This window comes from Vipera ursinii, assembly GCF_947247035.1.
Source record: "Vipera ursinii genome assembly, chromosome: 4".
NCBI lineage: Eukaryota > Metazoa > Chordata > Lepidosauria > Squamata > Viperidae > Vipera > Vipera ursinii.
Window position 1 is genome coordinate 80,937,144 of NC_139514.1, and position 27,822 is coordinate 80,964,965.

The 27,822-nt window shown below is 40.1% G+C and overlaps 1 protein-coding gene across 3 annotated transcripts; it reads right to left on the minus strand.

Moving 5' to 3' along the window:
- Nucleotides 1-11,128: 11,128 nt before the first annotated feature.
- RP2 (RP2 activator of ARL3 GTPase) lies at nucleotides 11,129-24,105 on the minus strand. 3 transcript variants are annotated; one of them, XM_083361998.1, is made up of 7 exons: nucleotides 23,866-24,105; nucleotides 18,369-18,465; nucleotides 17,800-18,143; nucleotides 17,223-17,330; nucleotides 16,453-16,567; nucleotides 13,999-14,084; nucleotides 11,129-13,331 (listed from the first exon to the last, which is right to left on the minus strand). In XM_083361998.1, the coding sequence occupies exons 1-7, from the start codon at nucleotides 23,998-24,000 to the stop codon at nucleotides 13,248-13,250; spliced, it is 969 nt and encodes a 322-aa protein (XP_083218124.1). In that variant the 5' UTR covers nucleotides 24,001-24,105; the 3' UTR covers nucleotides 11,129-13,247. The 3 variants fall into 3 exon arrangements, with proteins under 3 accessions (XP_083218124.1, XP_083218122.1, XP_083218123.1); XM_083361996.1 differs by having other exon boundaries at nucleotides 17,800-18,465; XM_083361997.1 differs by lacking the exon at nucleotides 17,223-17,330 and having other exon boundaries at nucleotides 17,800-18,465.
- Nucleotides 24,106-27,822: the final 3,717 nt, after the last annotated feature.

The window sequence follows — 27,822 nt, forward strand, 5'->3', positions numbered from 1 at the left end:
TATCCGCTGTAGCCTTCCAAAGCTTGGTTAATCTGTGTTATTAAACATTTTTTAAACCTCAAATTATTGAAAAATCGGTGTATGACCACTGTCTTCAGTACACTGCTTCAGTAGCTTTTATTTTTCTTAGCACGTTCCTTCACCGTGTAGATTGAAAATGCTTGCTTCCACCAGATAAATTTTATAATTATATACATGTTACAACTAATAGCGTGGAAAACAAACTAATGCGTTGGGTCCATATGGAAGCAGCTAAGCTGAATAATTGCATTTATGTTTTGCTGATAAGGATCAGGATAAGTTGGGATAGAGCAAAACTTTACATGTGTCTACTACCTAGGTCATCTGCAATGAAAAAAGGGAAGTGTTAGTACAGAAACAATTTTCCCATAACATTAATCACATTTCTACAATTACATGATGTACATGCCATCATTATATAAAAATACTCAGATGCTTTCAGTTATAAGCCCACCAATTCAGATCTAGCATATGCTTAATGATGTTTGTGTGAAAATATGTCTTCTATCAAAAAATCCATAGTCTATATCGGGTGTGAAAATGCCAGCCCACGGGCTGGTTTCATCATACCAAAGCCGCACCCACCCCATTGCCGGCAATACAAGAAGTCGTGATACGTTGCAACATGTCACATGAGGTGGCGAGTTTGATATCCGTGACCTATATATTGAGTAAAACCATTTAATACTGTAGCTGGGATGCATTATCCTAATAGTAATAAAAAATACATTAAACAGTCTATGATGATCAATACTTGAACTTTCTCTGTTAACAAAAAAACTTCGCACATTTAGGGAAGCACTATTACATCCCAATTTTGTCCCATAACCTGTGAGATGCTAAAACAGTTTGCAGCATGGTGCCAAATTCATGTTCAATTATTATTTGTAGAAAAGGAGGCTCCTCCCATATATGAAGTCAATTTATGCATACGCAAATCATACAATAGCTGAATTATAAAACTACAGCAAACTTATCAACCTAATTTGGAAACTAGATAACATTAATCCTGTTTGATGTGTGGGCAATTAAACTGGAGTAACATAGACCTCTAAAATGAAATGAAACTTAGTGATGGAAGACTTTTTAAGCGATGCAGAAAATATTTTATCTAGTATGTGCTTCTTTGGCTAGATACATGAAGCCAGAAGATATTGGCAAATCACTTTCAAAAACATCATGAATACTTTACCAGGAGTAAAGACTAACTAGAAGACACATTCTCAAAGCCATATGGAAGCTTATTGCAATATTGTTTTTGTATTCAATATACAAAGTTGTAGGATTTAATATGGAAGAACCATTTTCAAGCTAGCAAAATTCTCATGATTCTCAGCCATCCTGAGTTATGATTGATAAGGAATTGCTGAAGCTGTTTTAAGTACTTCCCCATATGGTAATTTTTATACCTTCATATAATAGTATTTGCAGCCTATAGTATACAACCAGTGCTCTTGATAAACATAGCTCTAGAATTCATCATAACACACTGCAATTTAGAGCAAATATACCATGTGTAAGATTGCTCTGTGATCAAACATTTTATTAAACTAAACGTGAATGAAAGTTTAAATACCAAAAGGAAACTGCTGGATCAAAGCAAGTCTACCTGCTACAGCCTTGGCTACACTACTCATCTAGGAACCAGTAATATATTCTCAAACAGGACATACATGTGACAGTAATATCCCAATAATATTTGCTGGTAGTGAATTACTTTTAGGATGATATATCACCAGTGTGAACTTACCTTCATAAATCCAACCAATCTATTAAAAAATATAATTTGGTCTCCAGTTAGGCACATGTAAAACATAACAAGCTGATTGTCTTGTCTTGTTTGAAGTTTAGAATACTCAGCACATCCAGATCCACAGTAAAAGATTTTATTCTCCCCGCTGCATAAAACTCATTGGTTTTGTACCAAGCTGAGACAAATTCCCAGGATGGTGGGGAACGGCAGAAGGTGCACAAGCAGAGGGCCGTATCGTCACCGGGAGAGTCATCTCCGCTCTGTACAAGCGGTGAGACGCTCCGACCCTCTGTACTTCCCTTGAGGACCCAGGAGCGAAGGTGTGCAGCCTCCTGTGCTCAGGCTGGTCTACCTAAATGCCAGGTCCGTAGCTAACAAGGCTCACCTCGTTCGTGACCTAGTGGAGAGTGAGCACACGGACCTGGCTTGCATCACGGAAACCTGGCTGGGCCCAGAGGGTGGTGTCCCTCTGGTTGACCTCTGCCCGCCAGGTTTCCAGGTGCTGCACCAGCCTCGGGCACATGGGAGGGGCGGGGGAGTGGCAGTTATCATCAGGGAATCCCTTAGCCCGCGAGAGACCACCGTCCCTCAGATAGTCGGGTGTGAGTCTCTCCTTCTGAGATACGGCCCGGGGGCGCAGTTGGGCCTGCTGCTGGTGTACCTACCACCTAATCATGCAGCGGCAGCCCTGCCCAAGCTACTCGATGTCCTCTCAGGGTTGGTGGTTGAATTCCCAAAACTCATGGTCTTGGGCGACTTTAACCTACCGTCCCTGGGAGGATCGTCCGAACTAGCTCGGGAGTTCATGGCGGCCATGGACCTGTCGCAAATAATTTCTGGACCGACTCATGAGGGAGGCCACACCCCAGACTTGGTGTTCTTGTCTGGACGGTGGCGTGATGATATCGGTGGGGGTGCCACGACCGTTACGCCCCTGTCATGGACCGATCATCACCTCCTACGGCTAGACTTCCCCTTTGCCACCCCCCGCCGTGGGTGCGCGGTGCCAACCAGATGGTACCGCCCTAGGCGCCTAATGGACCCTGATAGGTTCCAGGCAGCGCTTGGGGACGCACATGCACTCCCTGCTCACAGCTCGGCGGATGCTTTAGTGGAAGCCTGGGAAAAGGCAGCCACGGAGGCTCTGGACCGAGTTGTACCCCTGCGGCCTCTGACCCGGCGCAGATCCCAGCGAGCCCCATGGTTCACCGCGGAGCTCTGGGAGATGAAGCGTCGGAGACGGGGCCTAGAGAGCCGTTGGAGATCCAGTCGATCCGAATCCGACCGATTGCGATTAAGAATCCTCACCAGGTCTTATCTCGCAGCGATAAGGGTGGCAAAATCCAACTACTTTTCCACCCTCATCGCGTCCGCAGATAATCGCCCGGCTGCCTTGTTCAGAGTGACTCGCTCCCTACTGAACCAAGAGGTGAGGGAGGAACCCTTGCAGGGTCGAGCCGAGGAATTCGGTCAATATCTGTTGGATAAAATCGCTCGGATTCGAACCGGCCTGGACTCCAACTGGGCAGAGTTGGAAGAACAGGACATGGACTGTCTTGTTGACGTCATCTGGGAGGAATTTGATCCTGTGACTCCTAAGGAAGTGGACAGGATTATGAGGAGGTTGAGCTCCTCCACATGCTTACTGGACCCGTGCCCTTCCTGGCTGGCTTATGCGGCTCGAGAGGGGACACGAGGCTGGTTCCTGGCGGTCATCTCTGCTTCTCTGAGTGAGGGTCACTTCCCCACCGCCTTGAAGGAGGCGGTGGTGAGACCTCTCCTCAAGAAGCCCACCTTGGACCCATCCTCATTGAATAACTTTCGTCCAGTCTCCAATCTTCGCTTCCTTGCGAAGGTTGTTGAGAGCGTGGTGGCGCAGCAACTTCCTCAGGTCCTGGATGAAGCGGTTTATCTAGACCCGTGCCAATCGGGCTTCAGGCCGGGCTACAGCACGGAGACGGCATTGGTCGCTCTGATGAATGATCTCTGGAGAGCCTGGGACAGGGGCCATTCCTCTGTCCTAGTCTTATTAGACCTTTCGGCGGCTTTCAATACCATCGACCATGGTATCTTGCTGCGGCGCCTCAGGGGACTGGGAGTGGGAGGCACGGTTCTGCGTTGGTTCTCCTCCTTTCTCCAGGGTCGCTCGCAGTCGGTGTTGGCAGGGGGACAGAGGTCGACCCCGAGGCCTCTCGTTTGCGGAGTCCCTCAGGGGTCGGTCCTCTCGCCTCTCCTGTTCAACATCTACATGAAACCGCTGGGTGAGATTGTTAGGTTCAGACAGACGAATGACTCAGTGAGGTTTAACAGTAAGAACGTTTATTAATACACATATGTCAACTGTCAACTGTCAGAATAACTCCGGCTTATATACTCGGGCCGTTTGAACTGTATCCAATCCCCAGCCCGGACTTTCCCGCCGTTACATTAACCAATAATTGCAACCGGGCTTCCCGCTTCAAAGAAACCTTTTGCAAATAAGCTACTGACACAACACCCCTTCCCCCCAGTTGATGTTATTTGTTGACGTAATCTCTCAAGTATTTTGGTGGCTTGTGGACCCTTGATGGGTATCTATTGGACTTGCAACTTACATCATTGTTAACAGACTGGCTAATTGTTATGGGCCTAGAATTTTGGGTCACTGGCTCTGAAGATTCTCTAATAGCTGATTGTTGTTGCTGTTGTGGCTGTTGTTGTTGTTGTTGATGTTGATGTTGCTGTTGTACAGGTACTACTGGCCTTTCCATAGTAAACAACTCCCAATCGATTTGACTATGCTGTGGAGTTGCTACAGCTAACCAGGGTTGAGTTTCCACTTCCCCCCCACTAACTGAAGAGTCATGTTGGTTAAGCCAAGATGCAGTATCACTCGTGTTCGATTTGACCCCCATTGACTGACACACTTTCGGGAACCCTCTTCCTTAATTGATCAATATGTCTTTTGCTTACTCTATTCCCTTCCCCCTCAATGGTGTAAGACAACGGCCCCGTTATGTCAGTGACTACCCCTGGAACCCATTTGTCCCCCGGTCCATAGTTTCTGGCCCAAACTAAGTCTCCAATGTTGAGGGACCTGTTTGGGATGTCAGGTTCTGCACTTGAGGGTAGTCTGTCAGGGTGTAACCTGTCCAGTTTAGTGGTTAGCCGTCTGCCCCACCTCATTTCTGCAGGGCTTTTCCCAGTAGCCGTGCAAGGGGTTGTGTGTTGGGTCAGCAAAAAGTCTGCAAGTCTTTGGTGCCAGTCGCCTCGGATGATTCACTTAAGGGCGTCTTTAGTGGTTCTAACGTTGCGTTCAGCCAAGCCGTTGGTGGAAGGGTGGAAGGGTGCCGATGTTGCGTGTCTAATCGAGTTGGCCTTGAGGAAATCCTGAAATTCAGCAGAGGTGAATTGGGGCCCATTATCAGATACAATCACATCAGGTAACCCATGAGTGGCAAAGAGGCCCCTCAAAACCTGTATTGTTCTAGCAGATGACATAGAAGTAACAGGCACAACCTCCAACCACCGGGAGAAGCTGTCCACCACAACTAGGAAGGTTAGGCCTTGAAATGGCCCCGCAAAATCAATGTGAATCCGAGACCATGGATTCCTGGCCATTTCCCACTTATGCGTGTGCGCGTGTGCCTGTTCAGGCCTAGAGCGCTGACACTGATAACACCCTGAAACACACTCTTCTATTGCCTTATCTAACCCCGGCCACCACAAATGACTTCTGGCTAATGCCTTCATGCGGACAATCCCTGGGTGACCTTCATGTAATTCAGTTATAACAGTATTCCTGTGAAGTTCAGGAATGACAACTCGGTTACCCCACAATATACAACCCAAGTGAGATGATAATTCATCTTTCCTTCTAAAATATGGAGTGTAGTTAGGGTCCGGGTTTTTACTTGGCCATCCACCTAGTACCCAGGTCATAATCCTATTGAGAATACGGTCCTTTTTAGTGGCCTCAGCTATTTCTCTAGCTGTTAAGGGGCATTCAGGTATTTCGTGTAGTGACAGAATTTGTCCAACCGGCGCAGGGTCACCATCAGTGTTAGTTAAAGGTAGTCTGCTAAGAGCATCCGCATGACCCATTTCTTTACCTGGTCTATGTTGCAAGGAAAATGAATATGCAGAGAGGAAAATTGACCACCTCAGCATCCTGGGAGACATTATTTGGGGTGTCTGTTTATCAGTGGTAAACAGTCCCAGTAATGGTTTGTGGTCAGTGAATATGGTAAAGTTCCTACCATAAAGGTAATCATGGAACTTTTTTACTCCTGCCACGATAGCTAATGCTTCTCTATCAATCTGTGCATAATTCCGTTCAGCTTTGGTAAGCGTCCTGGAATAGTATGCAATTGGCTTTTGATTGCCCTGACTATCCATGTGGCTGATGACAGCCCCTACACCATAAGGTGAAGCATCACAAGCTAAATAGATCGGTTTGTTCTCAATAAAATGTGTAACCGTGGATTGGCTAGATAGAATATCTTTTAAGGTTTGAAAACTGATTCTATGTTTTTCTTGCCACTGCCATGGGGTTTTTCTATCTAATAGTCTGTGTAATGGTTCAGCGATGGCAGCTTTATGTGGCAAGAAAGTGTGATAGAAATTGACTAATCCTAAAAAGGCTTGTAATTCAGCCTTGTTTTTAGGTTCAGGGGCTAATTTAATTGCTTTAATTTTTTCAGCTGTAGGGTGTATTCCCTTTTCATCTATTCTAAACCCTAAGAATTCAGTGGATTTAACTCCAATACAGCATTTTTCCTTTTTTAATTTGAGTCCAGCCTCTCTAAATTTCCCCAGTACCTGTTCCAGACGCGCAGTTAAAATTTCTTCAGTTCTTCCAGCAATCAGGACATCATCAAAGTAAGGGCATACACCAGGTATGCCCTTTAAAGTCCTCTCCATCACCTCCTGGAAGATGCCTGGAGCTGCTGCAATACCAAATTGCAATCTGTGGACTTGGAACGCCCCCTTGTGGGTAACAATAGTTTGAGCTTCAGCAGCTTCCCTGGAAACAGTGAGTTGCAAATACGCCTGCGCCAAGTCGAGCTTGGCAAAGATGGCGCCATCCTGGATCGTCGTGAGGACCTGTTTCACCGTCGGGACCGGGTAAGCATGCTTTTTCATTCCTAAGTTCAGGGTGGCCTTGTAATCAGCACAAATCCTCACATCCCCATTGGGTTTTAGGGGTGTGACGATTGGTGTTTCCCACAAGCCACCCTTGACCGGTTCTAATACGCCTTGGCCTATAAGCTTATCGAGCTCAGCCTCGATTTTTTGCTTAAGGGCGAAAGGCACCCGTCGGGCCTTAAGCCTAATGGGTTTAACTGCTGGGTCTAGATTAAAATTAATTGGGGGCCCTTTATATTTACCTAAAGACCCATCAAATACATCTGCGAATTCATCGCAGACAGATTTGAGGGTCTTATTATTATTAATGGTATTTATTCCCCCGACCCAAATTCCCAGGGCTGGGAACCAATTAAGACCAATTAAACTAGTTCTATGGCCTTCGGTGATTAATAAGTCTAAGAAGCCATTAAACCCTTTATAATTAACTTTAAGGGTGACCTTCCCTTTAATATTTATTGGGGTTTTTTGAAAATCAGCTAATTGAATTTTAGTTGAACTAAGTGGAATTTTTCTGCCACTTTTAAGTTCAATATATTTAAGGGTCTCATTGGAAATTATTGATACTGAGGCCCCAGAATCGACTTCCATTTTGCAAGGGATTCCTTGCAGATGGACTACGATTTTTAATTTTGGCCTCAGAATATAGTTTATTTTTGACTTCCCTATGTGGTTGACTCGTGCCACCTCCTCGCGGTTGGGGTAACGTGCCAAAGGTCTGGGGGTCTCCTTGCCACTATAGTAGGGGGTTACCTTACCTTCGGCCCAAACGTCGATTTCGTGAAGACGATTGTCGCGAGGACGACCCCGGCAAATGGCTTGAATGTGGCCGGTCTTTCCGCACATTCTGCACTTAGCAGAGCGGAATCTGCATGTTGCTCTGGGGTGGTTGCCCCCGCAGCTTCCACATCTGGTGTCACTCTCGTGCGGTCTGGTTGGGTTGTCTCTCGGTTGTCGTTGCGGTGCTGTTGGTTGAAATCGGCGTCCCGGTTCTGGTCCTTCGCTGCGAGAGGGTCTTGCCGCCATTTTCCCAAATCTTCGGGTGACTTCGGCTATGTCGGCTTCCCATTGTTGATCCACCTCCCCACTGTCCACACGGCTTTCTAGATTTATTTCGGCTGAAGCAGCCATGCTATTGCGGGGGGGGTCGCGACTTCCAGTAGATTCATAAGTTAAAAGTTCGTCAAGGACTTCTTGTAAATCGCCGGTGGGCTTAGCGATAATACGATTTTGTAACTGTTGATCTCGCAAGCCCAGCACCACTCTATCTCGAATCCTAATTTCAAGATTGTCATATTTACAGCGTAATGCTGCTTCTCTGACCGCAGCGATGAATTTCGTGATTGACTCGCCCGGTCTCTGATTGCGTTTTTCGAAAATGCGCCGCCAATAGAGTTCTGATCTTTTCGGCGTAAAATGTACTTTTAATTTAGCTAGTAAGTCAGCGTACGAGACGGTAGATACCGGCATAGGTTGACAGAGTCCAACGGCAACCCGGTACACGGGTGTGCCACTGATGGTCAATAAGGCAGCAGCCTTCTTCCGGTCGTCGTTTATGCCATTAACGAGCAAAAACCCTTCGACTTGTCCAACATATTCTTCCCAATCCTCTGGGTAGTTTGGATCAAATTCTTTCAAAGAGCCAAGTTGCGCCATTCGGAGGTTTGTTAATTCCGCCGCGGCCGCTAGCGGTTGACTGTGTATTTTTAAATTTTACCGCCTTACGCTCAGCTGATTGTCGCCGATCCTTCACTAGTCCGCCATCGATCCCACCTTCGTCGCCACTTGTTAGGTTCAGACAGACGAATGACTCAGTGAGGTTTAACAGTAAGAACGTTTATTAATACACATATGTCAACTGTCAACCGTCAGAATAACTCCGGCTTATATACTCGGGCCGTTTGAACTGTATCCAATCCCCAGCCCGGACTTTCCCGCCGTTACAACATTAACCAATAATTGCAACCGGGCTTTCCGCTTCAAAGAAACCTTTTGCAAATAAGCTACTGACACAACAGAGATCATTCGTAGCTTTGGAGTAGGGTACCATCAGTATGCTGATGACACCCAGCTTTTCATCTCAACTCCAAACAGCATCAGTGATGCCCTCGACGTGATGTCCCGCTGCCTGAAAGCGGTCCGGGAATGGATGGGGAGGAACAGGCTTCAACTGAACCCGGACAAGACTGAATGGCTGTACGTACCGGCAAGCCAGGATACTCAGAGCATCCCACCCCTTAACATTGGGGATGAGTTACTACCCCCTGTTGATAGGGCCCGCAACCTGGGTGTCCTCCTAGACTCACAGCTATCCCTGGAAGATCACATAGGAGCTGTGACCAAGGGGGCCTTCTCCCGGGTTCGACTAGTGCGCCAACTACGACCTTATCTGGACCTGGATGCCTTACGTACAGTCACCCATGCCCTTGTGACCTCTCGCCTAGACTACTGTAACGCTTTCTACATGGGGCTGCCCTTGAGATCCACTCGGAAGCTTCAACTGGTGCAAAGTGCAGCGGCACGGACACTTTTGGGGGCCTCCCGATACTCCCATATCACACCTCTCCTCCGTGAGCTGCACTGGCTTCCGGTTGCCTTCCGAGTGAAATTCAAGGTGCTAACAATGACATACAAAGCCCTACATGGCATGGGTCCGGACTACCTACGGGAGCACCTTCTGCCAATATCAACACCCCACCGTCCTGTGCGCTCCCACAGAGAGGGCCTCCTCAGGGTGCCACCGCTCAAGGAATGTCGGCTGGTGGCCCCCAGGGGGAGGGCATTCTCAGTGGGTGCACCAGCCCTCTGGAACTGCTTGCCAACTGAAATCCAGATGGCCCCCGACCTCCGCGCCTTCCGGCGCGACTTAAAAACTTACCTGTTCCAGCAGTCCGGCCTGGCCTGATAGCTCTAATTGGGGTCCCAGTTTGTTTTGACTATTGTTTTTCAGTATTGTTTCAATCTGTATACCTACCTTACTCTGTACACCGCCCCGAGTCCCTCGGGAGAAGGGCGGTTTATAAAAACGAATAAATAAATAAATAAATAAATAAAATCATCAAAAGATTCTGCGTACTATGTTCACAGTTATTTTATTAACACTGTAGTACCACTGTTGCTTTTCCCTGGTTGAACAGAGATATGCAAAATAAATAGTGACCTGAGCTTACAAACCTTGTTGCGTACCTAGTAAACTTATTGCTTTTTCATGTTTAGCTTAGGAAAATTAAATGACAGGCTAGAATTTTTTGCTGGTCTGAGGACTTTATGATTAGATTATTGAAGTACAGATAGGCATTGACTTACATCCATTCATTTAGTGACTATTCAAAGTTACAACAGCACTAAAAAAGTGACTTAAGACCATGTTTCATACTTAGATCTTTGCAGCATCTCCATGTCCACGCTTGCCGATTGGCATGTATTTATAATAGTCACAATGTCCCAGGATTATGTGTTCACCATTTGTGACCTGACAAACAAAGTCAATGGGGAAGTCAGATTCACTTAACAACCGTGTTACTAACTTAACTGCAGTGATTCACTTACCAGCTGTGACAAGAAAGGTTGTAAAATGGTGCAAAACTCACTTTACTGTCTTGCTTAGCAATGGAGGTTTTGGCCTCAATTGTGGTTGTAAGTCAAGGATTACCTGTAGCCATTTCCCCAGTTTTTAAGGAGCTTTAAACCTCTGCCACCTATTCATCTTCCCGTTAGATTTTTGTACAGTGTGATTATCACCATCAGATCCAGCAAAATCTATCTCAAAGACAATAAAATTACAAGTAGTCTTTGTTTAACAACCAGGTAAGACTTCAAAAAAGCTACTTATGAGCCATCTTTGAAGTTATAACACTTTCCCCCCCCCCATCATGTGTCACATTTTGAGCAGTTGGCAACCAATTTATGACCAGATGCAGTGTCTCACAATCACGACTATGATTTGCTACTTTTGCTATTTTCTAGCAGAAAAATGGCAAAAAAAGTCCCTTGGATATGCTGGATTCAGTTAATAGCTCATGTGGTGCACTTAGCATAACAACCATGATTACTTACTTTACCATCATTATAAAAACAATCATAAAATTGAGCCCAGTCATATGGTTCCTTGATTTACAACCACAATAACTTAAAACTGAAATTCTGGACTTTGTTGTAGTCATAAACTGAGCCTTTATAAACTTAAAAGATTTAAGAATTTATTACATGTGCAATACTGACCAGGGTCTTTTTTTAAAAAAAATGCAATATACCATTTCACATCATAAATAAAGGGAAGTTTTCATTTAAGTATTTATTATAAAACACATTTCACAGATGCTAGACAAGTTGCATATAAAAGCTGTAACATACTGTATAAATTTTTCTTAAATTCTATAATATAGTACCAATAAATTCAATTAATAAACAATATCAAATACATAACAATTCAGAAATTAAGTCATGTCCTTCCATTTTGATAATATAAAAACAAGTAAATGTCTGTTATGCTTCCATTGATTAAATTGCTAATGCAGAAATTTTCTTTTCTTTTTTCCTCTTACAATGTTTTCTGTTAAAATGTACAGGCAAAAATTCTATATACAGTCTTTATCCAACATAAAGTGCTAATATAGGAAAGAAACCAGTATTTACATATAAAACATTAACTATATAAAAATAATAATTTTGCAATTCTGAAAATTATCAAACTTTCAGACACCAGTAAATTTGCAGTATAATCCTTAAGCATTTACTATATTTCAAGGAAGCTCCCGGGCAGCTACAGCATGGCTAAAAGCCATTTTGCTATAGTCTGAACAACTGATAAACTGATTGTATTATTATTTTTTAATTCTCATAATTTGTATTTTACCATCTAAACCACTTCAGTGGTACAGTAATATATCTCAAATACTGAGAATGGATTTGAGTAGATGCTTCATTTTAACCATTATTTATTATTAAACATAGTAAATTTTTGAGGAAATTTTGTAGTGGCCTATGAGTTGAAAGGATTATGTTATTTAATTATGTGTATGGGTTTGGGGCGGAACAGGCTTGTGAGATATGCCTACATTTGGGTTTCTTTTTATTTATTAATGAATGGATGTTGATATTAGAGTTCCTCTGTGACCTGTGTTCTGCCTTACATATCTTCTGAGATTCACAATTTGCTTACTGTTATTCTGAGTTTTTTGCAGTCAAAAGCAGTTATGACCCCCACACTACTCCCTATATTTGGAGAGGAACTCGCTCGGCTTGTAAAAAAGTAAGAAATTATTTCAGAAAATAAGGTAAAGTTCAGCCTGGGAAAAGATGCTGTTCTTGCATCTCTGTGGCTCAGAAAAAGACTTCGATAGGATGCAAAGAAAAATAGGAAGAATCATAATTTAACAGCACAGAATTTGAAAACTAAAACAGAGCTTGCTGGAGAAATAAACCTCTTTTGTGTGTAAGGATTTAGGCAATTACATTTTAAAAATCCTGGCTTGACATTATGTAAAATCAAACTAGTAGGGTTGAAAATTGAGATTTATAGATTACATATAAACAGAAGAGAGTCATACATACTCTAAACTAAAAGCAAGTTTTCAACCTTTAATATTGAATATTAAGTAAAATGGGAATCAGACCTACAGGTCACATTCATTTCTCTAAGATCTGCATTTACAAATTAAATATATTTGGAAAAAATATATACAAAAATCTGAACCAGGACTCTCACAGAAATTCAGCAAGAAGAGCAATAAAATCCCCTATTTGGAGATTCTCGTCAGAAGCCATAGCAAAACCTTGGTTTCCACAAATGCCATTTCTTGGATTGTTATGTCCTTCAAGATTAATCAAACACCAAAAGTCACTGTTGGACTGACAGCAAAACTTAAAATAACTGTTTTTGCTCATTGTTGCTAATTTTACACTAATGAGACAAACCAGCCAGAATTAAAATCTTTTGAATAATATTGATTTCATGTGAAGTGTTCGGAAATTTCAGGACATACTAATAGTTAGTAATGGTTGTTCAATGTTATAAAGCATACCGTTATCAAAATTGAGTTTATGCTCAAAGATTTATACATAAAAAATCTTCAATATGCACCAGCTTTCTAACATCTATACTTCCATCTAGTGTACCATTATAGCTGAAAATATTATATTAAAATATAATATGCAGGAAAGAATCATATTACAGTTAAGAGGGATTACAGAGTTACTTCAATTTTATAGAATTAGTGAAAAATCAGTATTATAAGGAAAAAGCAAAAAAGGTAAAACATTTCACTTAATTCAGAGTGCTGTACAAATCTAATGTTCAACTCAATTATCACGGTAGACATTTTTCAGTAAGGTGCTTTTGTTTCTTTCACATTCCCATCTGCATATCAGCAAAATTATAGAAACTGTCTATTGCTCTTGAAGCAGATAACTTGTCTTCAGATACAAAAACCTATATTTTAGGATTAAAAAATAAAGAACAATTATGATTTAGAACACAAGTGTTTTACTCCAGACTTTTAATTTGTTTCTTTAAATAAGCCAGTCAACTGGTTTAGATTAGAATGCTAATCTAAAACTGCAAATTGAATGACACAAACATAATAGAAATATATTCTCATTTTCAAAAGATTTTTGAAATTATATTATCTGACCCCTTAAATGATACAAACTTGGTATCTTCACCTCAAGATCTAATTATATATATTAATTATTTAATTAATTTTGGGCCCAGTAATTATGGGCCCAAAGTTAATTGAATAATGCTAGAAGAATCACCATGTATTTATTAAAAGTATTAATATCTAAATTCTAAATTCATAATATATACAAAAAAATACAAAACATATTACCGTAAAAATTTAAAACAACATTTTTCATTGCCCCAGTCACTAGGCAATGACAATATTGACAATATAGTTAGGAAAACAGATCTGACCTTATAGAAGCAGAATGGATGTATCTTTGACAATATAGTTAGGAAAACTAATTTTTTAAGAGGAAGGACAAAATTAATTTCAATTTTAAAAATTAAAATTCTGTGGAAAAAGTAGTATCCTGGAAAAACAGGCTATCATTTCCAGAAAACACTTTCAGGGACAATCTGCACCACTACTAACCTTAGCTCCACTAAAGACATTAACAACAATGTCTTGACAGGCTGCTATAGAACCATCCCCATTCAACTCTAAAGCGACAACAGGACCTAAAAAAGGAATAATTATGAATTAATATTTTGACGTTAAGTTGTATTCATCTCTGTAAGCCTATGAATACTAGAAATTGTACAAAACAATCGTTTCTACATTGCATATCTCTCCCAAATCTGCTCTGAAATACTGGGAAAAGATACCAGGTACAACCCATGTATTTTTCTGATGCATCTCCCATTAATTTTTGATATTGTCAACTATGTTACCTTTTTGAATTAAGTAAATTGAAGATACTGTATTAACTATACTTGACTCCTACTTGCATAAACAATACTAAATGGCGGTATTTCTGACAGATTGTTGTAGAATGTCATAGACATAGAGGACTAACGTGATCCCTAATACTATTTAACATTTATATGAGAATAATCTTCAGGAGGTTTGGAACTACACCTCATTAATATTACTTTATTTTAAATTATTTATATGACTGCCAGACTTGAAAGTTATTACTTGGGGACAACTTCCATATGAAAATTTATGCTTACATCACTACAATGTACTCTATGTGAGGTTTTCCTTCCATTTGATCTAGAAGTGGCAGTGATGTAGATTGCAGTAATCATATTACTGAGTAAGGTATATCATCCTGTAACGTCTGCCAAAGAATCTGAACCAAGATCAGGGTTTTGCTTAATATGTATGTTTGAACCAGAATCCTGATGGGTCACCTTTAGTGTAACATCTGATCAAATGCGGAGTTTGTGGGGGAGGTTCTGTTATGTCTGCCAAATGCACACAATGTCATTTTGTATTCTCTCAGATGGGCTTTCTACGTGGTTGTGCCTCCACTATAGAATGATCACCCCCGGAAGTTTATGAGGCACTTGTTTTACAGTATCAAGGTATTTGTTGAAGACCTGTCTCGTCACAAAGACCTTTTCTGTTGGTTGGGATAAGTGTGTGTGTGTGGGGGGGGTTGTTTCCACTTCTGTTTTCAACTCCCGTCACTTTTACATATACGGTATATTCTATTTTATTGTATAGTTGTTATTGAATATTTTATATCCTGTAAATTCTGTAGATCCTGTATATAGAACAGGATAAGAATAAATTAAAAACATTGTACATCCCTCATGTTTATGACAGAAAAAAGGGACTAAATATAAAAAGTATATTTACTAGTAGTAAATATTTCCCTTCACTCAAATATTACCTTTAAGTAGATTTTACAGTCACTGAGAATAAGCTATTGCTGAAATTGAGCAAATGGGTAGAGGATCAAGTGGCTGTAGACATCAAGATCCATCTTTTAAGATCAGCCACCACTTGGAAAGGGCTGCTTGCCTAGTGGACTTAATTTTTCTTGTAATGCTGAAACATGGCACCTTTTTTCCCTTCACTACCCTTTTCCATATCATCTCTATCCAGTTTGGTTTCTATCCACTCTCTCCTTCTATCTTCATGTAGCTTTATTTACTGTTTTATGGTGGAAAGAGAATGTATCTGCATATGAGAATATTCCATTTGACAATATGATTGTATAGTTGGATGAATCTATTCTATAAATAATGAACCTTATTCTATAGACAAATATAGTGATACATTATTTTATTGACTTGGATTTTCTTGGAATGCAACTTCTATCAAGTATGTAGCTGGGAACACATGTGCACACATTTGTTAGAAGTCTCCAGAAATGATTTTAGCTACAGTTCACTAGTCTAGCTTGACAAGGTACAGAAAGTGAACATCATACTGGATATTGTCAGTTTATACTTATTCCCTACCTACTTTTTTTGAGTTGGGAAGGGATTTTCTTAAACTCAGAACCAAATTTTGTTTTGGATAAATAAGGTATCTTCAAAACAAAGTCTAAACCTTATAACATGGTAGAATTCATTGCTCTTTTAAATTTGTAGAATACAAGGCTACTGGAATTGTTACTTTGATACAACAGCACCTACTGTATCTAGGACTAAATACGGTTCTGTGACATTGGAACAATGCATGCTTATTGGGAACCAAAATTTGCTCCTGCTTACTCTTTTATATTGTGAATTACATATGATGTAGAGTTGCTATAGCTCTGATAAATTATATAGCTAAAAATGTATTATTGCTGCTGATCAAAATCAAGTCCAGAAATTCCAGAAACTTTATCAAAATTCAGTTTTGCAAAGAGACCAGCATATTCCTGTATTCCCTTCAACAATGTTGATAGTACAGCTTTTACAAATAATCTTTACCTGTTACCTGTAATAAAAAAAATTGGTATGAGCTTCACCAGTAAGTAAAATGTGCCACTTGGTGACAAGGTATTTTTATGTAGAGTATAACTTCAATTGCCCTCTGCCTTAGGAATTACATTCAGATTTAAGTAAAAATTTTAATTTTTCAAGGTTTTAGTTTTAATTTTACCTTTGTCAAGTAAAGGAATGAATTCAGATGCTCTTTGCTGGAACACTCGTTGAGCATCATCAGCTTTCATTGAAACTTCTTTTGTCTGTAGCAGCCAAAAGCCTTTGCCAGTCATCTATTGGATTTCAGTAAGAATTGGAATATATATGAAATATGTAACATAACATATAGAAATAATCCTTAACAAACCAAAATTTTTACTTTTATTCAAATGTTTCTTCCTGCACAGTAATTTCCCATATTATTTAAAGCAATCTATATTGTCTAAATCACAATAAATTGGGTTGGTGAGTGGAAACATATAACATTGAACCATATCAAGAGCTCTGCATCTTTATAGTCAAGAAAATGAACCATCAATCATTGAGAAAGATTAAGTCCAATGGAGAATAGTTTATTTATGACAATGTATAATAATTCAAATTTAAATGCCCAGATGATTTAATTTGGATTATGTTATAAGCAGAAGGATGAACTCAATGATTTATATGACTCCTTCTAATTATGATTCTAAAGACTGTCAGACCTTGACTTTTACAAGTGCAAATTTCTTACCATTAGCTGCTTCCTGTTAATTTACTATTATTTCAGAAGCAAAAAGTAGCTCTCCTAAATTCTGGAAATTTCCAATTCCTTCTACATCTTAAAAAAAAAGGATGCACAACTCCTGCTGGTTTGAGGTCCGTATCAGCTTTGTGTAAAATATAATGTAACAAGCAGCATCAAAGCTCTTTAAGCATTTGCAAAGGCTTAAGGTATCTATTTTGTACCTTAAGACTCTTTATTAGGCAGTGAAAATCCAACATACGGCACCTCCCACTCTGGTTGCTAAAGAAATTTGCATGTGGCTCCTGGACTTTCTTTTTTGTACTTCTGCCCTAGGAAAACACACTTAGAGTAAAATAAGATTCCTATCCTAACTGTAGATCAAAGAATTTGGTTTGACATTTTTTGCAGAGGCACTGATCTTTTCTGAATTAAAAATGAGATACAGAAAAACATTTACTATGAGGATATTACAAACACCTTTTTACAAGATTTTCTTTAATGTTGTACCAGCAGACTTCAAATTATGAAGTGAGATTCTTCTCCCTCTGCAACTTTCATGTGTATTCTCAAATTTTACTCTAGATTATTCTCCTGTTGCATCCTACAGGTTATATTTTCAAACTGCAAAGCATAGGTTGTCAGTCATATAAAGGAACACGTTTCAAATCTGCATCATGTCAGGATTTGGTTATGCCTTGTAAAAGCCATTTAAAAGCTACAGATCTGTAATACTTTAATTTCTAAAAAGGCAAAATAGCTTTAAACCCAAAGTATAAAGTATAGCAAATTGCTTCCTACCTCATCAATTAACTTCCTTGCATTGGCAGTTGTATAGTCTCCAGCAAAGAACACTACAAAGCAAGATTCCTCACTTTTTTTTTGCCGTCCTCCCAGGGTTACTGGAATTATGCTCTTATTGACATCAGTTGAAATCCTCATGGCTTTTAATTCTTCAGTAGTTGGCAATGGTACATAATCTTGAACTAAAGCATCCTCAGCTAGAAGACCCCAATTATTTTCTCCTGAAACTGGTGTGAAGTCATGGATATTGCTCCATGTGTTGTTAAAGATGCTTAGCCCAGCATCTTTCAACTGCAAAGCCAGCTCTGGATAATAGTATTGGAAACATCCAAATTTCATACCTGTAGAAGATTCAATAATGGGCTGGGTGGTACAGCACAGAAATACTTCTATCTTTCTGCAGTCGCGAGTACGAAACTGTTGGCATGCCACAACACATTTACAGTCTTTGCAGTCACGCAAAAATACACTGCCTTTTACAGGTCCTAGAAAAATTTGGCAGTTTGTACAGTCATCAACAGTGATTGTAGCAGAATGATCAAATATATAAATATTGCAATTCTCACAGTCCTGAATGACAAACTGTTGTCCTGCAACTTTCCCAGGTAAACGTCCAACTGTTTCATTCTTGAGTCCAGAAAACATGTAATCTTTAGGATCAATCTAGAACAAAAACAATATTTTATAATCAATGTATATTCTTAAAAGACATGAACACTTTAAGTCTGGAAAAAATTAGAATCAATATTTACTATAATATGCAAATTTTCTAGTATTACCATTATTTTATTTCCTCTCTAAAGACAGTCACCATTTCTATTCCATTGTTGAAGAGACTGAAGGAAAGGGTTTTTTAGTCAGAGAATTTCTATTAAGAGCTTACAAACTATTAATACAGAAGGGTATTCTATACGATAGTTCAAATATGTTATTGATAAAATACTATTTGATTAAAAAAATCACAGCACAGCATAAAAAGAAAATCAAGTATCTTTTAGGAGAAGGAATGGCAGAATTTGGAGCGCAGTGTAAAGGGGGATCAGCTTAGAATCCCTATGTAGCCACAAGCAAACTAAGTCCAGCCAGATGCTGTTAGTTGAGAATATTCATGTGCATAGGCTTTTAGCAATAAATCATCTTAACTGTACCTTTATGTGTGGATTTGGTCTTTTGCACTTGTCATTTTTAGTGGTTTAAGTTTACTGATATATCAAGGATTTCTTGTAAGATGGTAATAGAATTGTACTTCTATAATAATATTGAAGGGTAGCATTAAACATTTCCATTTAAAGATATGGATTTTATCACAAAAGCATAACAATTTGTCTTAAAATGTAAATGTTATTTGATTTAATTAGTAAGCCATAGATATAGGTTCCAGGCCAGTGGCTCCCAACCTTTTCTATACCCTGCACCCCTAGAATGCTTCTGATATATTCTCGCACCCCTTACAAAAGTTCAAAATAATGGCAACGAATTATGCATATACACTATAATTTTGAGCCCTCTGGAATATTTTCTCACACCCCCGGTTGGGAACCCCTGTTCATATAATTCAAGTATCACATTTTGAAGGATCATATCACATATTCCATTCACAGAGAATACTGAAAAATGGAATATTTAGCCAGATAAATAAAATTTATAGGTTTTTTTATTTAAAAAGTTTTACAGTACATTTTAACTTTAACAATCCCCCCTCCCCCACCCCTATCTAACCCTCCCTATCCCTCTCCCCCATTCCCCCCCTCCCCCCCAACTTCCCAGAGCTAAATACAGGGTATAAAAACGAAAAACAAACATAAGCATCCATATGCTATCAACAATAAACTATTAATTCTATCACCCTCTAGCTCATGTAAAATGATTACAAACAATATTAATATTACAGATAAAAAAAGAAGAAAACAGAAAAGGAGCTTTACTCAAATAAGTCACCATCCTTATTCATATTAATTTCAAAAAAAAAAGACTTTCATCTACTCTTTACATTCTCCCACCTTTCTCTAATTTCTAGACAAATTCTGTTACGCGCCAAGAGCGCCTATCTCTATTAACCTTATTAATCTCCAACCAAACTGAACTATAATCAAAAATAGTTCTTGCATGTATCACGCCAAATGTCTTGCAGTTCCAGATCATCCTTAAGTTCAAATAACAAAAAGATTTAGGCTTAAAAAAAAAACCAGCTTTATCCATCTATACGTCTAGGACACCATTCCAATCTCCAAAAAAAATAAAATAAAAAAATTTAAAGAATTTATAATCCAATTAGGTAACCTTTATGTATAATAAGTTAAGAAAGGTCAACTTGTTGTTAATTAGAAGCTTGCGTACCCAATCTTAAATTCAGTAAATACTTTTGGTCCAAAACCCTAATATGCGTTTCTTGCAAACAAATAACATCAGTCTTAAATTGTTTTAATTATTGAAAGACTTTCTTTCTCCTCTATAATGAATTTAATCCATTGACATTCTAAATTAAAAACTTAGTCACTAATCTTGACGCCCCAAAGCTTTTGGAGCACATCTGAAATGGCCCCTGTAGCTTCTTTGGACCGCACCCCTCCCACAGCTTCACTGTAAGTACGCTTTGGAGGTTCCATAACTTTCTGCTGATCTTGCTCTTGCTCTCGTCTCGCTCGTCTTAGGGCGGCACGCATCATCCTCTGCTCTCCAACAGCAACCGATGAGACTGTAACTTGATCCCCTCCAGCACCATTCTCCTCTGTCACATCTTGAGGCTTTCCCTCGCCATGTCCCTTTGCAACTTCCAGAAGTGTTAGGGGGGTTGCTTTTAACACATTGCTGTAAAAATCACGTGCCTGGGCCAGAGTAACCAGACGATGTCTTTTACCTTCATGCATCACCACCAGTCCGACTGGAATCTCCCATCTAAACTTGATATCACATTTCTTAAGTTCCTGTACAAGAAATGCAAAATCTTTCCTTCTCCTTAAAATCTTTGGAGGAATCTCTTTTAAAACCAGGACTTCTTGTTCAGCAACTACCAATTTAGTATCATAACCAGCTTGAATGACTTCATCTCTAATTACTCTCTTTGTAAAATAGACCACCACATCTCTGGGTAACTTCCTCTGTCTTGCAATCCATGAATTTACACGAAAATTTTTGTCCATGCTTCCCTCAATTTCAGATGCTGGCTGGCCCAATACCACTTCCAAAGCCTCAGAAATCAGCTGCTTTAAATCTTCTTTAGAATTCTCTTTTAAGCCCCTGATTCTAATAGCATACTGCATCTGATGGTACTGAACAAGGCTCAATTCTCCGTCCATTTTGTCCCTTATATTTTCATTCTCTAATACCTTTACTTCTAATATAGAGTTCTTTTGACTGAGATCCTCCACTTTTTCATCCAGCTGCTGCACACATACAGCTACACTTTCAATTGTAGACAACATGTCTAACCTCATTGCTCTAAACTTCTCTTCCATCTTCTTCTCCAATTTCTCCTCCAGCTTTTTCAGCTTTTCATCCATCATATCAGACATTAATTGTGAATGCTTTTCAAAGGCATCTTGAAAATCCTTAAGCGTCAATGCCGGAGGAGGTGCAGGAGGAAGCAAAGCTTGCAACGAGGTCTGTTGCACCGGGGAAGACCCCGCACTCTGAAGAGCTTTAGAAGTTTTGGCCGCCATCTTTCCCCACTTTCACTTGTTGCGCACTTTCACTTTAAGGCTATAAAATCCATTGAGCTAGAGAGTAAAGATAAAAGTCCACATCACCTTGACCTCCTGTACCGCTCTGCCTGCATCTTGATACTCAGAGGTATTTCTTTCTGGCAGGGGTGGTTGCTAACGCCTGGCTCTGCTCCAAAAATCACGGAGCAGAGACGCTGCGCAGCTCGGAGCAACCCAGGCTTCGGGGGGGCTCAATCCTTCAGCCGCCCAAACTCTCAGCTCAGGCGGCCCCGGAGAGCTCAACCCCTACCTGGGGCCTCACCCCCTCCTCTTCTCCCGAGGAGGGGGCTTCAAATCCATCTAAACAGCTGATCGGCGCTGTTTACGATGAAAAAAAACACAGCTGCGGAGCGGACAGCCCGGAGACGGCTGTCTTCGGCGTCGCGTTGCCACCGGAAGAATCATAAAATTTATAGTTTTACACTTCATTGCACATCTAAGATGTAAAACAGGAAAACAGCAGATGCCAATTAAAATTAAACCAAATGGAATTGAGAAGCTGTGTCACAACTAATCTGAAAACACAAAGTTGTTCTGCTAAAATTGGCAGGATTGTGCAAATAATGACAGAACAGTATAATTCCACATGCTATCATCTTTTAAAGCAGCATTTCAATTTAGCTTAGCTTCCTCAAACATCAAAATGTTCCCCAGCATTTAGAGAGAAAAAAAGCTAAGCCTCCTTTAAATGGGTAACACAACCAGTTATATTATCCATTAAATAACATTTATAGTCCCCATTAAAATATTTTATTATATAGCCTTATCTAGCTTAATTTCAATTCTTCCTAATATTAGGACATTTGGCATAATCCACTCTAAAGCACCAGCTGATACAAAATGGCATAAAAATTGAAAGTTATAAACTATTTAAAAGTAGGATACAATAAATTTCTGCAATTTGTTTTTAACTCAAAATTCATTTATAAATGTAAATATATTACATCTATATTCAAGTCTACAAAAGTTACCGGTAACATGTATACTATAGGAATATAAGGGGCAGCTAATTTAAAAGGATGTTTGTTAGAAAATCAGGAAATACTGTATTTTTCGGGGGGGGGGGAATCACATTGTATTTCACTTATTTTCATAACTCAAGGAAATGAGTCAAATAATATTTCAAAATTTCCTTAGGCACCAAATGTAAAGGACAGTTGAAGGTGGCCATCTAAATGTTCTTAAATAAAGGAGAAAAAAACTCCTTGGTTAGTGTTATGTATCTTGAAAGGGAGGCTTCCATACAGCTTCACTTATTTTTTAAAAAAACCCTCTGGGAATATTTAAAGCTTGTGTCACTACCTGCAGTCTCATTCTTTATACACAAGAGATATCTAGATAGAAAACAAGGGAAGATCATTATATCTTAGATTATGTACACAAGAATACATTGATGTGCTCTGAACTGTCACTATCAGGTTTAGGTATTTACCAAATGCAGACTAAATTAAAACTGATAAAATAGAAGTCAACAAGAAAGGTTGTGGCAGTGCTAAACTAGTTTGTGATCGTTTCATCAACTTGTCTATGGTACAGTTCAAAAATATGAGCTAACACCTGTTTCCTTCAAAGGCTTCCTGAATTTTTTTAAATGTATTTCAATATCTTAAACTACAATATCAATAACTTTGCAGCTATATTGATCTATGACATCCATGCACTAATATATTGTAATCTAATTTAAATACCATTTATCTACCCAAACCCAAATCGCTGCTTCCGAAGGCTGACAATTTTCATATCATATCTTCAAATTCACCAGGACGGCTAAAGAAGGCTGGTAAAGAGTATCTAATCACACATCTTTGGAGATGACAGGAATAACCTTTCAAATCCTGAAGAAGCTGCAGATAATACCTATTTGCCACACAAGCAGTATCTGGTGTTTACAGAAGTAATTTGATAAGCCCAAGCAAGCAAGCAAAAACTTTGGGAAAGGTGGTGGGCTATTAGATGGGCTAAAGCAAGTTCCCCAACCCGGCACAACACCCAGAATTCTCATTCACCATAATCCACAGCTGATATTTTGAGAGTTCTGGTGCCAACAAAGCTAGAATGATATCCGTTTGAGGAAAACCGAAGTTAGAAAGATCTCCTGGGAACGAGAGAGGAACTGTTCGTGTTTCCCCAGTATATTATTTCGCAGTAAACGGAATTAACTGAATTGATTGGATTCACACGATACACTGATCCGCGAACTAGCCAAACTGGCGCGGATTGCGCAACACACACGAGCCAAGCCCCATTTATCCCAACATGTTGTGCAAACACAGCCAGCAAAGAAGAGGAAGTAGCCCTGTGCGCTCAGCCCTGTGCTCCCACCCCCAGGACAGCCGCTTTCAAAGGAGGAAATAGCGGTTACCTTGGCTCGCTGGTCCCAACTATACTGTGGCTGTTTGTCGGCCTCCGTGGACAGAGAGCCATTGCGGTCTCCGGTCTCAGCGCCCGCTTTGGTCTCTTTAACCTGCTTCCGCCTCTTGGAGAACAAACAGCCCATAATCTGTTTCTTCACCTTAGAACACAGACACGCGCACTACAAACACCTTCCCTTCACTGCGCCTCCCTCCAGTCCAAACAGCCCCAGCGGCTCCCGCGAAGGAACTATAACTGAATATGCTCCACCCTCCACTTAAAGCTCCTGCTTCCGGCTTCTCCCTCATCCGTCTCCCATGGCGACTGCGGCTCCTCCCTTCCCAGCATTTCTTCCAATCAGCATCGTAAGAAAGCTTTCCGTCAATCTGGCTCGCTGACTAATAACGAAGCATGACGTCGATCCCGCTGCTCGCCGTGAGTCTCGTGACTGGAAACCGGGAAAAGAATTGTCCGTAAAGAGAGCAGGGCGTTGACGCCGTGCTGCGCGCGTTCCGAGATGTGTTGCTTTTTCTGGCAGGGATGGGGGCAGGGAGGGAAGGATGTTTTTAATAATAGGCTCCAGTATGTGAATTGAACCATATGTCTTGCTCAAGCCTCGACTAGGGTGTGCACACAGGTTGCTCGGTGCGGGGAAAAAAGCATTCTGCTGATGCACAAAGGCACAAGGAATAGTGCTACCAGCCTTAAAGATCGTCTGCACGGGAACCTACGAATCCTGCTTTCCTGGGTGTAGTAAAGTATCGTGGATTATGCTATTAACTGGAATGGTCGGCTATTTTATATGTATATAGCGTAACCTGTAAAGATTTAATCTCTTGTCTAGAAAGTACCGGCAAGTTGTCTGTTACCAAGATGGATGTTCTATTCTGGCTCTTAAGGTATAATATTTTACTGTTTTAAGACAAACTTTTTTAAATTGCACATTAAAAAGTCAAATACTGTCAGCAGAAAGCTTTTTTATGTCCTTACATGGGAAGAAGCTTCTGCCAACTATGATGGGACTTCTAAGGAAATATAAAAGGTTGCTCTATATAGATTGTTAAGATAAACATTAGTATTCCATCCAGGGTTCTCACTTGAGGCGCACATGACCAGGATCAAATTATCATAATGGACACATTATGTAAATACATAGCTCTGAACAAGGCTCTCTGCTAGAAAAAATGGAAGCAAGGAGAAGAGGATGACCAGCAGTAAGCTTGATGGACTTTGTTACAGTGGTGATGGATGGAAGATTGGAAAGATCAAGTTAGGGACAGATCATGGAGAAAAAATTATGGTTACTAAGAGCTGACAATGTCTTAATGGCACATAATCACAAAATACCAGCATAGGTTTTTATTTGCTTTGTACCTTCAAGTCAGTCTTGATGCTGGCAACTGGCTGAACAAGTCACTTAAGGTTTCTTGGCAAGATTTTCAGAATTGATTTGCTCTTGCCTTCTTCCCATGTTCACAGAGTGACTGGTACAGAATTTCACAGTTGGCTTTGTGCTGGAGGCTGGACGAGAACTCACTGTTTCTTGCTACTCTAGTAAATCTACAGAACTAAAATCCCTTGTGCACATTTTAGTCAATAGCATCTGTCATCATTTTGCTAGGCAGATGAGATGATTAGACAGTATTCTGGCTAACTCCCAATGATTTTGAAATATGAAGTCCCTATTTAAAAATGTGTGAAGAGTTAAAAAAAATAGTCCTGTGTATACCGGTACTTAACCAGAAGTAAACAAAAGTAAAGACCTTAAGTTAAATCTCAGCTGCTTATCACAATCTAAATATATCCACACAGTCTTCTTGCTATTTCTTCTCCAGAGATGATTTTGTTCCCTCTCTAATATATGTCTCTAGCATTTCCTGGTGGTCTATATCATTCAAGTACCAAACAGGGATGGCTCGCTTTCAGATACAAACAAGTTACTAACCATGATAAGTACATCTAAATTCAAGATGTATGTGTCTGTATATGTATTAAAAGAAATAATTAAAATATAATTCATATCTGCTGAGGTAATCCGCTACCTATTTTTTTGCATGTTGAGAAGACTGACATGAAAAACATTTGAATCATTAATGCATTAACTTTAAAAATAGTTTCTAATGCTTTTGCTACAGAATAAATTACTGCATCCTATATGAATAGCATACAATTTATAATTTAGTCTGATTAAAATCAAGGAGAATAAAATTGTAACAGCTCTCAAGTGCAATATTAGAAAACTGGTTTATGTCAAGACAGCCCTTCTCTATGATATAATGAGTTATCTTTTGTAAAGCAGCACTTTAAATAAATACAAAGGAGATGGTCTGACTTCCAAGCCAAGGAAGAAAACAAATTTCACAGTATTACAGTCCCAGATCCCATTTTCTGTAGTCTAATTCAGTGCCCCCAACCTTTTGGTCGCTGTGGACCGGTTCCATGGAGAACACTTTTTCTGCAGACCAGGTGGGGGGATGTGGTTTCATGGTTCTGCATGTGCATGGATGGGGCTTTGCTTGCTTGCGCTGACTGATTCCTAGCAGGCTGGGGGTTGGGGACCCCTCATCTAATCAACATGTTCAAAGATACAACTAAACATTTGCTGATCATTCTCTTTTTCTCTGAATTAATTTCAAAATAATCCAAAAATGGCTAGTTGATTTTCAGTTAATAGAAGGAAATTATCTCTTAATCATCAGTTCTTGAAATTAGAATTCCAATGCAGCTGGTGAACTTGGAGTCAGATTGTATTGAAAATGTAACCTTAATAATAAATACTTTATGGTCCACTTTTGTATTATATATATTATGCTGCCAAGCATGTGATCAAGTATTTTAGATTCTGAGAAAAAAACTGCATAAATCCTTGTGTAGTTAGGCCAATAAAAACAATTATTCCAAAGGACATGTAAACCTAATTTATGCATGTTTAATAAGTAAATGCTACTGGATTTAATTGAGCATATATTCAATAAATTTGCATAGGACTTGCTGAGGTTTATATTAGAATCAGAATAACAGTTGGAGGGACCTAGTAGATCATCTAGTGCCCCTTGCCCATACAGGAGACCCTACACCATTTTTGACAGATGGCAGTCCAGTCTCTTCTTGAAAACTTCCAGTGATGAAACTGCCACAACATCTGAAGGCAAACTGTTCCATGGTTGATTGTTCTCACTGTCAGAAAATTTGTCCCCTCTAGGTTGAATCTCTCCTTGACCAGTTTCCATCCGTAATTCCTTGTCTAGCTTTCAGGTGCTTTGGAAAACAGGCTGATCCCCTCCTCTCTGAGCCCCTCAAATATTGAAATATGATAATGTTTCCCCTGGTCCTTCTCTTCACTACACTAGCCATGCTCAGTTCCTATAGCTCGGTTGTCAAACTGCTGGCCCTGCACTTATTTTTTTATAGTGTGGAGACCAAAATTGGTTGCAGTATTCTAGGTGTGATCTTACTAAGGCTTTATAGAGTGGTATTAGTAACTCACGGGATCTTGATTGAATCCCTCTGTTAATGCAATTTAGGATTGCACTGGCTTTTTTGGCTGCTGCAGCACATCATTGGCTCATACTGTATTTAATTGATTGTCCACTAAGACTCCAAGATCCCTCTCACAGTTGCTGCTATTAAGCTTGATTTCACCCAATCTATATGTGTAGTTTTTGTTTTTCTAGCCTAAGTGTAACACTTTAAAAGGTAAAGGTAAAGGTTCCCCCGCACATGCGTGCTAGTCGTTTCCGACTCTAGGGGCCGGTGCTCATCTCCGTTTCATAGCCGAAGAGCCAGCGCTTGTCCGAGGACGTCTCCGTGGTCATGTGGCCGGCATGACTAGACGCCAAAGGCGCACGGAACGCTGTTACCTTCCCACCGTAGTGGTCCCTATTTTTCTACTTGCATTTTTACGTGCTTTCGAACTGCTAGGTGGGCAGAAGCTGGGACGAGTAACAGGCGCTCACTCTGCTACGCG

Bases quoted from the DNA above. Each gene is read 5' to 3' on its own strand.
- RP2 (XM_083361996.1), bottom strand. From the start codon at position 24,000: ATGGGCTGTTTGTTCTCCAAGAGGCGGAAGCAGGTTAAAGAGACCAAA. The intron at 18,466-23,865 runs GTAACCGCTATT...TTTTTGTTCTAG, and splicing joins GTTGGGACCAGCGAGCCAAG to ATTGATCCTAAAGATTACAT. The intron at 17,331-17,799 runs GTAGGAAGCAAT...GTGTTTTCCTAG, and splicing joins CAAGGAAGTTAATTGATGAG to GGCAGAAGTACAAAAAAGAA.